Source organism: Paroedura picta, chromosome 3 (genome assembly GCF_049243985.1).
Source record: "Paroedura picta isolate Pp20150507F chromosome 3, Ppicta_v3.0, whole genome shotgun sequence".
Taxonomy (NCBI): domain Eukaryota; kingdom Metazoa; phylum Chordata; class Lepidosauria; order Squamata; family Gekkonidae; genus Paroedura; species Paroedura picta.
In genome coordinates this window covers 49603847-49616620 of record NC_135371.1, presented here as the reverse complement: position 1 = coordinate 49616620, position 12774 = coordinate 49603847, and the positions used below count along the sequence as shown (strand labels likewise).

Here is a 12774-nt window from a genome sequence, read left to right as displayed (position 1 = left end):
TATATATATATATATATATATATATATATATATATATATATATATATATATATATACATACATACATACATACATACATACATACATACATACATACATACATATAAAGATAACCATCCAAATAATTTATAAAATAAAGATTAATCTGTGTACATTGTCAGAAGCAGGGTAAAGAATAAAAATCTCTGTTGTAAGGGGAAGTCATGTACAAATATCGAAGGAGGTGTGTCAATAACTTTAGAAAGAATAAGGGGAAAATAGAAACAACCCTCTGCTGTATATAAAAATTCTTATGTATGTATGTAGGAACTAAGAACCATTCCATACCTGATAAATATAGTGTAATGCTTACCTTCTGCAGACACCATATTTTTAGCGTTTTGCACGATGTCGCCAACATCCAGTGTCCAAGCAGCAAACCGGTAGCTACATCCTCCATTTTAAAGCGCAAGCTAGGGAATCACATAAAGTGGATTCCCCAATCTGTGTAGCACGAGCTAGAGGAGAGCAACCAGCAAGCCACATGCATTGAAATGTGCAGAGCCAAAGTAGCACTATCTCCGCCTCCAGTTCCCGCCCTCGCACCTGCCTCCCTCTCCCTTCTCCCAGGGATGTTTTTCTTTCTTTTTTTGAAGCAAATTGCCTGGAGCAATGAATAGGCGTTAAATCGTTCAGGCAAAGCAACCCCCCCTAGTTAAAACACGAAGCATACCTCTCTAAATTCCCCCCCCCCCAAAATCAGGTTTGAGATTAATTTTTAAAAGATTCCAGGTTTATGATTCCAAAAGCGGTGGCATTAAAAAAAGTACTATGCATCTATGATTAGATGCATAGATGTCTCAACTGAGAAGTTTTACTTTAAAAAAAATTAGCGGGCATTGTGGGCCCTTTAAAACATGGAGAAAGGTGATTGGCTACCTGGCTTGATTGACAGCCAGAGGAGAATTACGTGTAAAGTGCAGCAGAGAGCCAGAAAGTGAGGAATGCGTTATTTTTTAGCATTATATCATTTCGCTGGCGTAACGCTATTTTTAGCAGTAAATTCTGCTATTTTTAGCAGAAGGTGAGGAGATGCATTATTTTTTAACATTGTATCATTTCGCTGGCATAACACTATTTTTCAGTGTGTGGAACTGCCCTGAGATATACTTTGAGCATGGAAGTAATTTGTTATTACAATATAAATTATGTTACAGAGAAAAATGAAATGCATTTCACATCATCCAGTCTTTCCAAACATATTGGGAAATAATTTGCTTATAGCCCTAAAGCTTTAGGGCAGTGAACTTGCATATCTTTTTGAAGCAATACTGTATACCAGTGGTCCCCAACCACTGGGCTGTGGCCCAGTGCCGGGCCGCGAAGGCCCTGGCACCGGGCCGTGGCTCCCTCTCCCCCCCCGCAGTAAGAAACTTCCCAGGCCACAAGCAAATCGGCCGCAAAAGCGGCCAATTAACTTGCGGCTCGGCAAGCTTAATTTTGGGGAGGAGAGGGAAGCAGGTCCGCACATGCACGTTTGCGCCATGTGCAGCCGCAAACACGCATGTGCAGCAGTTTTGCGCATGCGCACATGCACGGAAGTGCACATGCACATCTGCGGCCGCACATGGCGCAAACACGCATGTGCAGCCGCGCATGCACGGCATGCGCAGCCGTGCGATTGCCCTCCCCACTACCACCGGTCCGCAGCCTTAGAAAGGTTGCGGACCACTGCTGTATATCATTAGTGAGTTTGAGGGACGAAATATTTTGTTGTTGTCACAACTGGTTCCAGATATCAGTGCTTATACTTGTGACAGGGCAAAGACATGATTATCATCCAGTAAACGTTCAGAACCTGGTTTCCTGGGTCTAAATACAAAATTTTAGGTTTCAAAAAAGTGTCATATGAAGGTGAAATCAGTTTTACTTGATTCCATTGTAAAAGCTAGATTTGATGCCATGGAACTTGGTATATCAAAAGAGTGTGTGGGAGAAGTATATTATCAACAATGAGTTGGCAGGCAGAGCAACTGCTTCATAAAAAATAGTCCCAGAATTTTAACTGTATTTTCCTGGGCAAAAGAGAGAAGGCTGAAGTCATTTGTCTGGACAGAAGGGTCTTTCTATATTAGTAGTGCAATATTTCAAGATAAGATTCCTGTGGTAGATCTAGATAGACTCAAAAGGCATCAGGCAACCATTTTACATTTAATCTTTACTTCTCACGGAAAAGTGTTGTGATTGGATGGAGGAGTGGAAAATGTAGTCTACACTGTGCTCTTTTATGGGGATTTTACACCATGTCAAAAATTTATGGACAGTTCTTCTGTGATTATCCCCAGGAAATCTGGAAGCTGATTCTACAATGGCCTGTAATCAACTGAGTACCTACTGAGCAAAATAGCCTGCAAAAATGTCCAGTTTATCAAGGACATAATAGGAGATTTCTAAGACAGAGAGGAAAAGAAACCTTAAGATAGCCTAATAAAAGAGCACCAATCCAGTATGCCACAGAGGTGAAAAAAGCAAATTCTGTCCCTTCTGTAGATCTATAGTGCAGTGCAGAGCTGGAAAAAAATACTGAAGGTGGTTAAGGGGCTGGAACACATGGCCTATAAGAACAGTCAAAGAGTCTGGGACTCAGTTTGGAAAACAGTCAAATAAAAGGGAACATGGTAAAGGTTTATAAAATTACACATGAGATGCGGGAATACTTACACAGGGATACCTTCCTAATCTTAGTTTTATCCCCCTCCATTTTCACGGCTGCTGGGCCCTCTGCAGCTCCTTGCTTTCCATCATAGCTGCCAAGCCTACTGTGGCTCATGCTACTGTGGCTCCTACCCTCTGTTGCTGGACCTGTTACAGTTCAAAGTCCCCCCAGTGTTGCTACTGTTGAACCTGCTGTGGCTCCCAGCTTCTACCGCCAGGCCTGCTGCAGCTCCCATATAGTCATTGCCACCCCTACTGGGCCTGGCACAGCTCCTGCCACCCCATCTCTGCCTCCAGCAAGTCCTGCATGGCTCCCGGCCTCCACTGCTCAGTTCATTGTTGCTCCCAGCCCCCCACTGATGCCTTCAACGAGCCTGCCATGGTTCCCAACTTCCGTCATGAGGCCTGCTGGAGTTCCCTACCCCCGCTTCCATCACCATTGCCACCACTATGCTTGATGTGGCTCTTGCCCCTTCCATAGCCACCAAGAGATAAGGTTAGTTCATTTCTGCTCATATATAGACAATATTTTTGTTTTGGAGGGAGGAGGTTAAAACTCAGTATCCTTTACAAATATTTTAAGATTTTTTTTCAAATTGAGGGAGTCCTCCAGGTTTGCAGAACTATCTGTTTTCTGCCAGTATGGGCCCAATTTGCACATTTAAGTATCTGCAGATGTAAAGGTAAAGGTATCCCCTGTGCAAGCACCGGGTCATGTCTGACCCTTGGGCTGACACCCTCTAGCGTTTTCATGGCAGACTCAATACGGGGTGGTTTGCCAGTGCCTTCCCCAGTCATTACCGTTTACCCCCCAGCAAGCTGGGTACTCATTTTACCAACCTTGGAAGGATGGAAGGCTGAGTCAACCTTGAGCCGGCTGCTGGGATTGAACTCCCAGCCTCATGGGCAGAGCTTTCAGACTGCATGTCTGCTGCCTTACCACTCTGCGCCACAATACCAACACTTAAATTCATTCATTCAGTTTATATACTGCTCCTCACTGTGGCATCTCAGGTATGTGTACATGGAATTGTAGAATAAAGTACACTGAAACATTTGCAACAGTATAAACAGAAAGCATAATGACCATGAAACAGTCAACGTTAATCAAAGTTTGAGAACATAGGGCATTGGGTACTTGCAGTAGATCAGATCAGAAGGGGTGTGACTGCAAGCAGAGCCGTGGCTATAGGCTAGGGCGTGTGGGTGTCAGAATATGCTTGGCAGGAGACCAGGTTGAGGGAGGCTGCTGTCATCAATCTCATCCGAAAGCCTGGCAGAAGAGCTCCATTTTGCTGGCCCTATAGAACTGTTTGAGTTCTGTCAGGGCCTTTGTTTTGTTGGGGTGCACTTTCCACCAGTTGGGGCCACAGATGAGAAGGCACTGGCTCTGGTTGATTCCAGGCAACCTTCCTTGTGGCCAAGGACTACCAATCTGTTGGAGTGGATAGAGCTAGTCACTCTTTGGTGTATATAAGTAGGCAGATGGTCCTTAAGGTATGCAGGTCACTGACTGTGTATGGTCTTGAAAGTGAATACCAGCACTTTAAACCTGTTCCGGCATTTGATTTGTAGCCAGTGCAGCTGCTGAAGGACCGGGATAATGTGGTCTTTCCATAATGTTCAGGTGAGAATTCAGGCAGCTGCATTTTGGACCAATTGTAGTTTCTGGAACAGGAAGCTCGTTTGCCAGGTTTATGGTTGAGGCCATAAATTGCAGTAATCCAGCTTAGAGGTGACCATTTCATGGATCATGGTGGTGAGGTGTTTTGGGGCCAGGTAGTGTCGTAGTAGCTTTGCTTGACAGAGACAGAAGAATGCCAGCTTCACTACCCTCATGACTTGAACCTCCATAGTTAAGGAAGTGTCAAAAGTCATGGCCAGGTTCCTGACTGGTTTTGCTGTTTTGAATTGCTGGGGAGACATGGTTCCAGACAGTCTGGGGAAACGTGCTTCCTGGTCCCTTTTCCACCTATCCAAAGGACCTCTGTCCTCGAAGGGTTGAGCTTCATGCAGCTACACTGAAACCATTCCACTATAGCTTCCAGGCATCTGGCCAAGAATGCATGGGATAGAGAAAATGGACAAAAAAACTTTTTTTCTCTCTCCCGCAAAATAACTTGAACTAAAGAGCATTTGATAAAGTTTGTGGGCAGTAGACATTAGCACTAACCAAATTTAATACTGCTTTACACAGTGAGTAATTAAAATGTAGAATATACTGCCAGAGGATGTATTATTATTATTATTATTATTATTAGATTTATAGCCCGCCACTCCCTTGCGGCTCGTGGCGGGTATGTAGTGATGTCCATGGGCATAGATAGCTTTAGAAAAGGTTTAGACAGACTCATTGAGAATAAGTCTCAGTGCCTACTAGCCTTGATAACTAAAGGGAACCACCACATCCAGAGGTGAAGGCCTCAACCTCTCCACCCTGTTGTTAATGGATGGCCAGGTTTGTGACTCATTCTACAAACATTTGATAATGCACCTTTCTGTTTTGCACAGAAAAATCTGGCTGCAAAAGTACCATATTTGCCGGCGTATAAGACGACTTTTTTCCTCTGAAAAACATGCCTCCAAGTGGGGGGGGGGGGGTCGTCCTATACGCCGGGCGTGCTTCAGTTGGAATAGATATAGTTGCCCATAGTGGCCTCCCGATGCTCGCCCGGTGCCCATAGTGTAAGGTGACCAGAATTAAGGGAGGTGGCGGCAGAGGTGGCGCCCCCCCCCCCGACTGGGCTCACCAACTCTTCTGCTGTCTTGTGAACTCCTCCTGGCTCGGAACTCACTGGGCCCGCCAAACTTGTGCCTGTCTGCACGCCCCACCTCGCTGTGGCAGCGACGGGCCCTCCCTCCCACATAAGACTCTGAAGCGGGAGGGGGAGAGAGAACTCCCGAAGGGCCGGCCGGGCGAGCGAGTGGCGAAGGAGTGGAGAAGGAGGAGGATGCTGGGTGGGAGGTGCCAACCTCTGCTCCCCCTCCCTTACCCTTTCGCGGTTCCTGGTGTTTTGAAGCCACCCCCATTCAGGAAGAGAGCAAACGCAGCCGGCCTGGTACTGGGGCCTGAAAGCTTGGCGTGCAGGGAACGCTACTTCTTGCTCTGCCCTCCGCTTGCTTGCTCGCTCCCTATTTGTTTGCAGTTAAATAAGCAGAAGAAGCTGTAGCAGCCTCAACTTGCAAGAGAGAGAGAGAGAGAGAGAGAGAGAGAGAGAGAGAGAGAGAGAGAGAGAGAGAGAGAGAGAGAGAGAGAGAGTTACCCCTCTCCTCTCGCCTTTTTTGGGGGAAGGGAGGTAATCACTAATCCAAGCATACTTTCTTGCTTTCTTTTCTTACTTTTTTTTATGGTGCTCTCTCTCTCTCTCTCCCCCCCCCCCTTCTGATGCTCTTTTATGTTTTATTTGGTGTGTGGAAGGTGTGCGGAGGAGGGGGTAGTCTTATACGTAGAGTATATAACAAACTCTATATTTTGAGTGGAAATGTTGGGGGGTCGTCTTATACGCCCAGTCTTATACGCCGGCAAATACGGTACATGTGTGCAGAATAATGGACCACTGGTCTGATCCAACAGGAATCGTTTAGTGTCCTAGCTCCTGTGCCTCTTCACTCCTGTGTTTCTGGGTGGCCTCCAGTTGCATCATGATGAAGTGATTATAGGAATGATTTATGATTAAGCTGTGGATTGACTTTCCTATGAAGCCCTGACTTCATTCAATCTCTTATTCTGAATGTCCCGTAGAACAGTGGTCCCCAACCACCGGTCTGGGACTGGGACCGGTCCGTGGATCAGTCGGTACTGGGCCGCGGCTCCTCCTCATTCTCCTCTTCGGCTGCTGACTCGGGGGCTACCCTGCCACTCTGCCGCCGGCTAACCTTTGGTACTCTTTGGAAGCCGCCACGGCTGGGGCTCCCCCCTTGGCATGGCACTGCGCAGCTGCTGCTGGTAGCGCCCCCTAGTGGGCTGCAGGAAGGCAGGGGCACCGGTGGGAAAGCAAGTGGATCAGGGGCTCAGGCGGCGGTGACGTCCCTCGGCATAAGACTACCCCCCCCCCCAGGCCTCAGTAAAATTGTTAAGCGTTGAGCGGTCCCTGGTGATAAAAAAGATGGAACACCTTTCTTCTGGCTGGACTTCAGACCACTTTGGCATCTATAAGATTCCTGAGGCAGGGTCCTATGATCCACCTCTGTAAAAGTTCTTCCACTCCAGAATCACTGTCCGAAGTATCTGGAGTGTGGAATGCAGTGCTTTATAAAGTGTCAGATTATCAAGATTTCCCCTTTCTGTATTACAAGCATTCCACTTCTTTGCTGTGATTAGAAGAAGAAGAAGAGTTGGTTCTTATATGCCGCTTTTCCCTACCCGAAGGAGGCTCAAAGCGGCTTACAGTCGCCTTCCCATTCCTCTCCCCACAATTAGTAAAAAGGCTAAGTTACCCTTTTATTGACCGTGCTTGACACTAAGAAATTATCCATAACAGATTCTGTTGTTGCGGTAGGATAGCAATTCCAAATCAGAATTCATCTTAAACTTATTTCAACAATTCATTCGAGCACAAATGATCTGTTTTTGTATTATTAATGTGAAATCATGATTCTTCTGGCAGCTTCTTTTGAAAACACTGTGGAGGCAAATCAAACTTCAGTCTGTTAATAAGATACCACTGTGAAGCATGTGAAGCAAACCCTATCTCCTGGGTCGAAAGGACATGACGTTTGGGATTCTTTGTTCCAACATCAACATGTATTTTTGCTGTCCCGTTGTTTTCTTTCTGATAGCTGATCTGTAATTCTCCTGTGGCTGCTTCCGTAGAAAAAATTTCAAAGACAACCCAGGAGCACAAATGCACTTCAGCTGCCTTTGTGCTTGCAAGCTTACTTTCATAGATGCTGAAGCTGAGGAAACACCATAGAGAAAATTTATATTCCAAGGACTAAAACCATTGTACCTTTGAGCAATTCTAACTAAAATGTGAAAGTGATATTGAAAACCAAATAAACAGTGCTGGAGTCCCTTCTTATCAAATCACAGTAGCCCAGAACGTTACCAAAGGAGCCAAGCCACAGCCATCAGCCAATTAGAGTCACATCGAAAGACATCCTTATCTATGGTTCCTATATATATTTGAGAAACAGCCAAGGGGGTGGGATGTGTCTGGCTGTTCAAGTTGGAATGGGGCCAATCAGGGTGCAGCCAGCAAAGCTGGCTGCACCCTGATTAGCCCTGCCCCTGCAACTCCCACCCTCTGTCCCTGGACTCTAGCCTCTTTGCTCTCAGACGTGCCTCAGTGACTTGAACCAGCAGCAGGTAAGGGGAGAGGGCCCTGGGCAAAGGGTCATGGTGGAGGGCTTGCTTACGAGGGCCTCTTGGCCTCCTAGGCTGGGCCTGCCAATGGGGGCCTCTTAGCCTGCTAGTCTGGGCCTGCTTACGAAGGCCTCCCAGCCTCCTAGGCTGGACCTGCTAACAAGGGCCTCCTGGCCTGCTGACTGCCTGCTAAGGAGCTCTGTCCTGGGCCTGCTAATGAGCTGGCCAGCCCCTGCTTGCCCCACTTGATTCGGCTGCATGCTGTAGCCCAAAGCCACCTTAAGCTGCCTGGCCAAGGGCCAGGGGAGGGGGCACTTTCAAGGCCCATTCTTAGGAACGGGCTTTGAAGCTAGTTTGGAATAAATCTCCATTGCCTAGCAGGAGGGCAGGTTTTTGCCTGCTGAAGGAAGACACAACTCAAGAACTTTGGAATAAAATGGGACACTACTTTAATTACAACTCTCATTGGAGCATTGGCACAGCATGAGGAGGAATCCAGCTAATACAGTCAGCAGACCGTAATGTACCTGGTCCCAGATGCAGCCCTGGGGTCAAGCCTAGGCATCAGCCTGGAGCTTGATTCCCTTGCCATCTGGAACCCCATCCTGGGAAGATGGCTTATAGGGAATCCAATGGGCATAAGCCTCTGACTGTCTCCACAAGCCACCTGGCAATGTGAGCTTACCAACCCAGCTAGGTAGACACCCTGCTTGTATACACGCCATCTCTTATGGAGACCCCAATATCAAGGGAGACTGATAAGTAGACCAGTCTCTGTCAAAAGGATCCTCCCATGCCGGACCACCAACTGTGGCAAAATAAACAGTAAAACAATATTATAACAAATACAACATGCTAAACAGGGTGTGTGTGTGTGTGTGGGGGGGAAGCTTGCTGCAGTGTCACCAGGAAGAAAGAAGCCCTTTTATTGGCAACTACGATATCTCCTCCTCTCCCCGCCCAGCAGGAAAACATGTGGCTTAGCAAGCCTCATTGCTGAGGCTCACCAGCAAGATGCGCACAGCGACATACTTCCTTTAATCGGGCTTTGGGTGACTCACAGCTCTGAGTATTTTCACTCTAGAGACTATTGGGATCCTGAGCATCCTTTGAATGAACAATAATCAATGTGTCTTTCAGTTGGACTAAGATGGAACTTGAAATGTTATTTTCACAAACTTAAACCACACAGTTGCAAGGTTGTAAAAAAAATTAATATGGTAGTCCATTATCCTGTCTTCAGCCACTGCTAGATTTTCACCATGCATTTTCCAAGCTCATTCCTGAGCTGGTATGGTTCTGTAGCAGTGTTTATCAAATTCTGGTTCACGGAGAACAGGGAGCTACTCTTATTTAAACCTAATAATAGGTTTAAATAATAGGTTAAACCTAATAGGTTAAACCTAATAATAGGTTTAAATAATAATAATAATGGGTTTAAATTATGGATGGAAAGGTACCAGCTGGATATTAATGGGGGATTTTGAGTAAGAATAGTTAAGCATGGGAATTGGATACCTGAGGAGGTTGGGGTAACTCCTTCACATTCAGACTGTTGGATGATCACAATCCATGGAGAAGAACCAGCACAACAGCAGCACCTTTTGCAGGATGCTGATGGCCTTGTGTGAAGATGCCAGACCCTTGACCTTCTTGCAGAGGGCTTCAATGACTGCCCCATCTAGATGCTATTTGGGAACTGCAGGGCACTGATGTGCTCGCATTAGCACTATGTGGCATGAAACCTCTTGAAGCATCACTACTTCATCCCAACATAGTGTGTGGGTAAGAGCTGGATCATCTTGATCTCCCGTGAAGGTGATGAAGGTAATTGGCCATTATTCTAGTGTGGGAGAAAGGGGTAATTAGAGACACAGATTTAATTGGGGGGCCTCCTTGCACCCTATGGCTCATCTGTCCTCCCAACCCCCACCCCCATGGTCCATGCCATTTTCTACAACCATCTTCAATGAGTGGGCACCTCACTCCAGAGGTGCCCCACTATTACCTTTTATTTGTTTGTTTATTTGTTTGTTTATATTCAAATTTAGATCCCACGACTCCCAGTAACAGGCTTGTGGTGGGTAACAGTTGATAAGAACCCGTAACAATAAAATTCTATTAAAATACCAATAAAACATTCCCAAACAATTACTTAAGAACATATGGTGGTATAATCTCAGCCTCCCCATACCAGTACACCTGCTCCTGGGGTAGTAAGTGGCTATGTCAATGACTACACATCCTAAGAGGGGAGCCCGTTAGATCTTCCTGCACTGGCCTCAACCATAAACCTGGCCAAAGAGCTCTATCTTACAGGCTCCATGGAAAGCTGACAATTCCAGATAGGCCCACAGCTCTTCTGGGAGCTCATTCCACCAGGTAGAGGCCAGGACCGAAAAGGCCCTGGCCCTGGTTGAGGCCAGGTGAGCTTCCCTGGGGTTGGGAATGACCAACAAGTTGGTACCCACAGAGCGCAAGGCCCTGCGGGGGGGGGGGCATACGGTGACAGGTGGTCCTTCAGATATGTGGGTCCTAGACTGTGAAGGGTCTTGAAGGTCAAAAACAAAACCTTGAACTGGATCCAATCCGCAACTGGCAGCCAATGCAGCTGCCTCAGCATAGGCTGGTTATGAGCCTCCAAGGTCTTCCTGTGAGGACTCTCGCAGCCACATTTTGTACCAATTGCCATTTCCAGGTCAGGGACAATGGCAGGCCCACATAAAACAAGTTATAGAAATCTAGTCTGGAGGTGACCTTATGTCCATTCTGTGGCTGGCCGGTAATAGGAAGCATTCTATGGTCCATAGTGTCTGGCCCTGCCATCCATTCCCTTGTGACATGTTGGCATAGCCACATAGGATCCTGTGGATGGTGATGCCTGACACCAGCCTGAGGTGGAGAAAGTGTGGCTGTATGGGCTAGTAGTGGAGCATGTCAGTATGGCCTTCACCATTGCCTGTGGCAGCTATCTGACTGCTTGCCACTGTGCATTCTGGACATGTGGTGGGATGACTTCTCCAAAGGAGCCCAAGGCAGCTCAGAGATCCATGTATGCCCTTGGAGACCAGTGAATCTCTTATGATCAGGCAGTGGTGAACAGACTGCCTAATACAGAGGCCATGCAGTGTTCTGTGATACTTCCTTTCATGGTGGGTGGCTTCAGCATAAAGGTTCTGTTCAATAGGTATATGTCCTTACAACCATGGTGTACCCCTGGACTGGTGGCAGGAATTGAACCTCTTGCCCCTAACTGATGCTTGATGTTCCTCCTGTAGGCAGCTTGCTTAGCAGGGAAGCTAGTACCAGGCCTTCAGCTGCCAAGTCTGGTGATGTGGCTCTGGTGATGTATTCGGGGAATCGCAAGTCTGGTGATGTATTCGGGGAATCGCAGACCCAGATACACATCTGGGGAAGAGGATGTCAGTGCTATTGCAGACCTCTCTGGATGACCACTCAAATGAGCTGCAGTGGGCTGTGCCCCTACCCTCCCTACTACAGTGGCAAGCCACAAGGAGATGGAAGTTAGGAATGGGACAGGCGTTTCTACTGCATGAACTGCAGGGGAAGATGGGGTTGGAGGTGAGGTGGCAATGGGTGTGGAACAGGGCTATGGGCCTCATGACTGATATGTTGCTTTCTGTTGCTCTGCAAACTTCTCTGCTGTTGTTGTGGAGCAATTTTGTACCTTTGCCCCTTCAAAATGGGCCATAGAGGCTTGGGCATCGGGGGCTCCTTGGGACTGAGTGGTTGTGGATAAGCCCACGCCCCTTTATAGGGAGGTCTTGGTGTTGGTCAAGTCTTCCAGATTTACAGTACAGCCTGGCCAAGCCAAATGGAGCAGTTGGAGACTTGATGCTTCACTTTTCCCAACTATTTGGAGGACTACCAGATACTTAATTTTCTGTCTGGGAATGAAAATCACATCTCTCTGACAGTTGCCAAATATATATCAATAGCACAAAAAAGTCAAGTAACTGCCATTAATGCAGTGCCTAGATTAATATGCAGTGATCCTGTGCTATTTTAATTTCATATTTTAAATGATGCCAATGTTCCTTTTCTCATGCATTTCAATTGTTATATTATTTTGTCTAGAAGTCTATGTGCTATGTAGACTTCCTTGCAGAAAAAGAATGAATGAAATGCACTACATGTAAAATGTTCGGCTATTTATGTCTACCATTTTCCAGGTTCAACAAAAGATTTAATTGAAACTTGCTGTGCTGCTGGACAGCAGTGGGCTATTGACAACAGTGAATGCACAGAAACCCCTGTAAGTGGAACAGATGGTGATATTTGCAGGTAGGTTCATGAAGCAGAAAACCATGAGCATTTTAGATTGTATAATCTCATATATGATCTACACTTCACAAACACATCATAATCTGAAACCTGCACATTCTGGCTTCACCTGTATGTTTATTAGGATGCAAAGAATGCTGTTCTCTTTCTCACAATCAGCTACTGAAGCTTTGAGTCCTTTTTCTTCCAACTACAACATAACAATATTTCTGGTGATTATGTACTGAAGAGGAGAGAAGCATAATGCCTTCATCTTTGCTTCAGAACCGTCCAGTTCCATTCAGCCAATATTTCCTACCTGCAAAAGTCTGTTTCTCATAAACTGGGTATATACTATAACCAAAACATGTATTTGCATGATACTGCAAGAGTAGTGTATTTCTTCTCATTTGAGAAAGACTTATTCCTGGTCCAGTAACAAAGTAAGCCAGCCAGAGTGGTATATGAAGAGGACTAGATCAATTTCTTTT

At 46.3% G+C, this 12774-nt stretch overlaps 1 protein-coding gene across 3 annotated transcripts in view; it reads left to right on the top strand.

The window, feature by feature from the left end:
• Window positions 1-12774, top strand: part of FBLN2 (fibulin 2) — a 201067-nt gene that overhangs the window by 111813 nt on the left and 76480 nt on the right. For all 3 annotated transcript variants that reach the window (XM_077325598.1, XM_077325596.1, XM_077325597.1), the window contains exon 3: window positions 12193-12304. In XM_077325598.1, the coding sequence (XP_077181713.1) occupies window positions 12193-12304 (112 nt within the window). The remainder of the gene's footprint in view (window positions 1-12192; window positions 12305-12774) is intronic.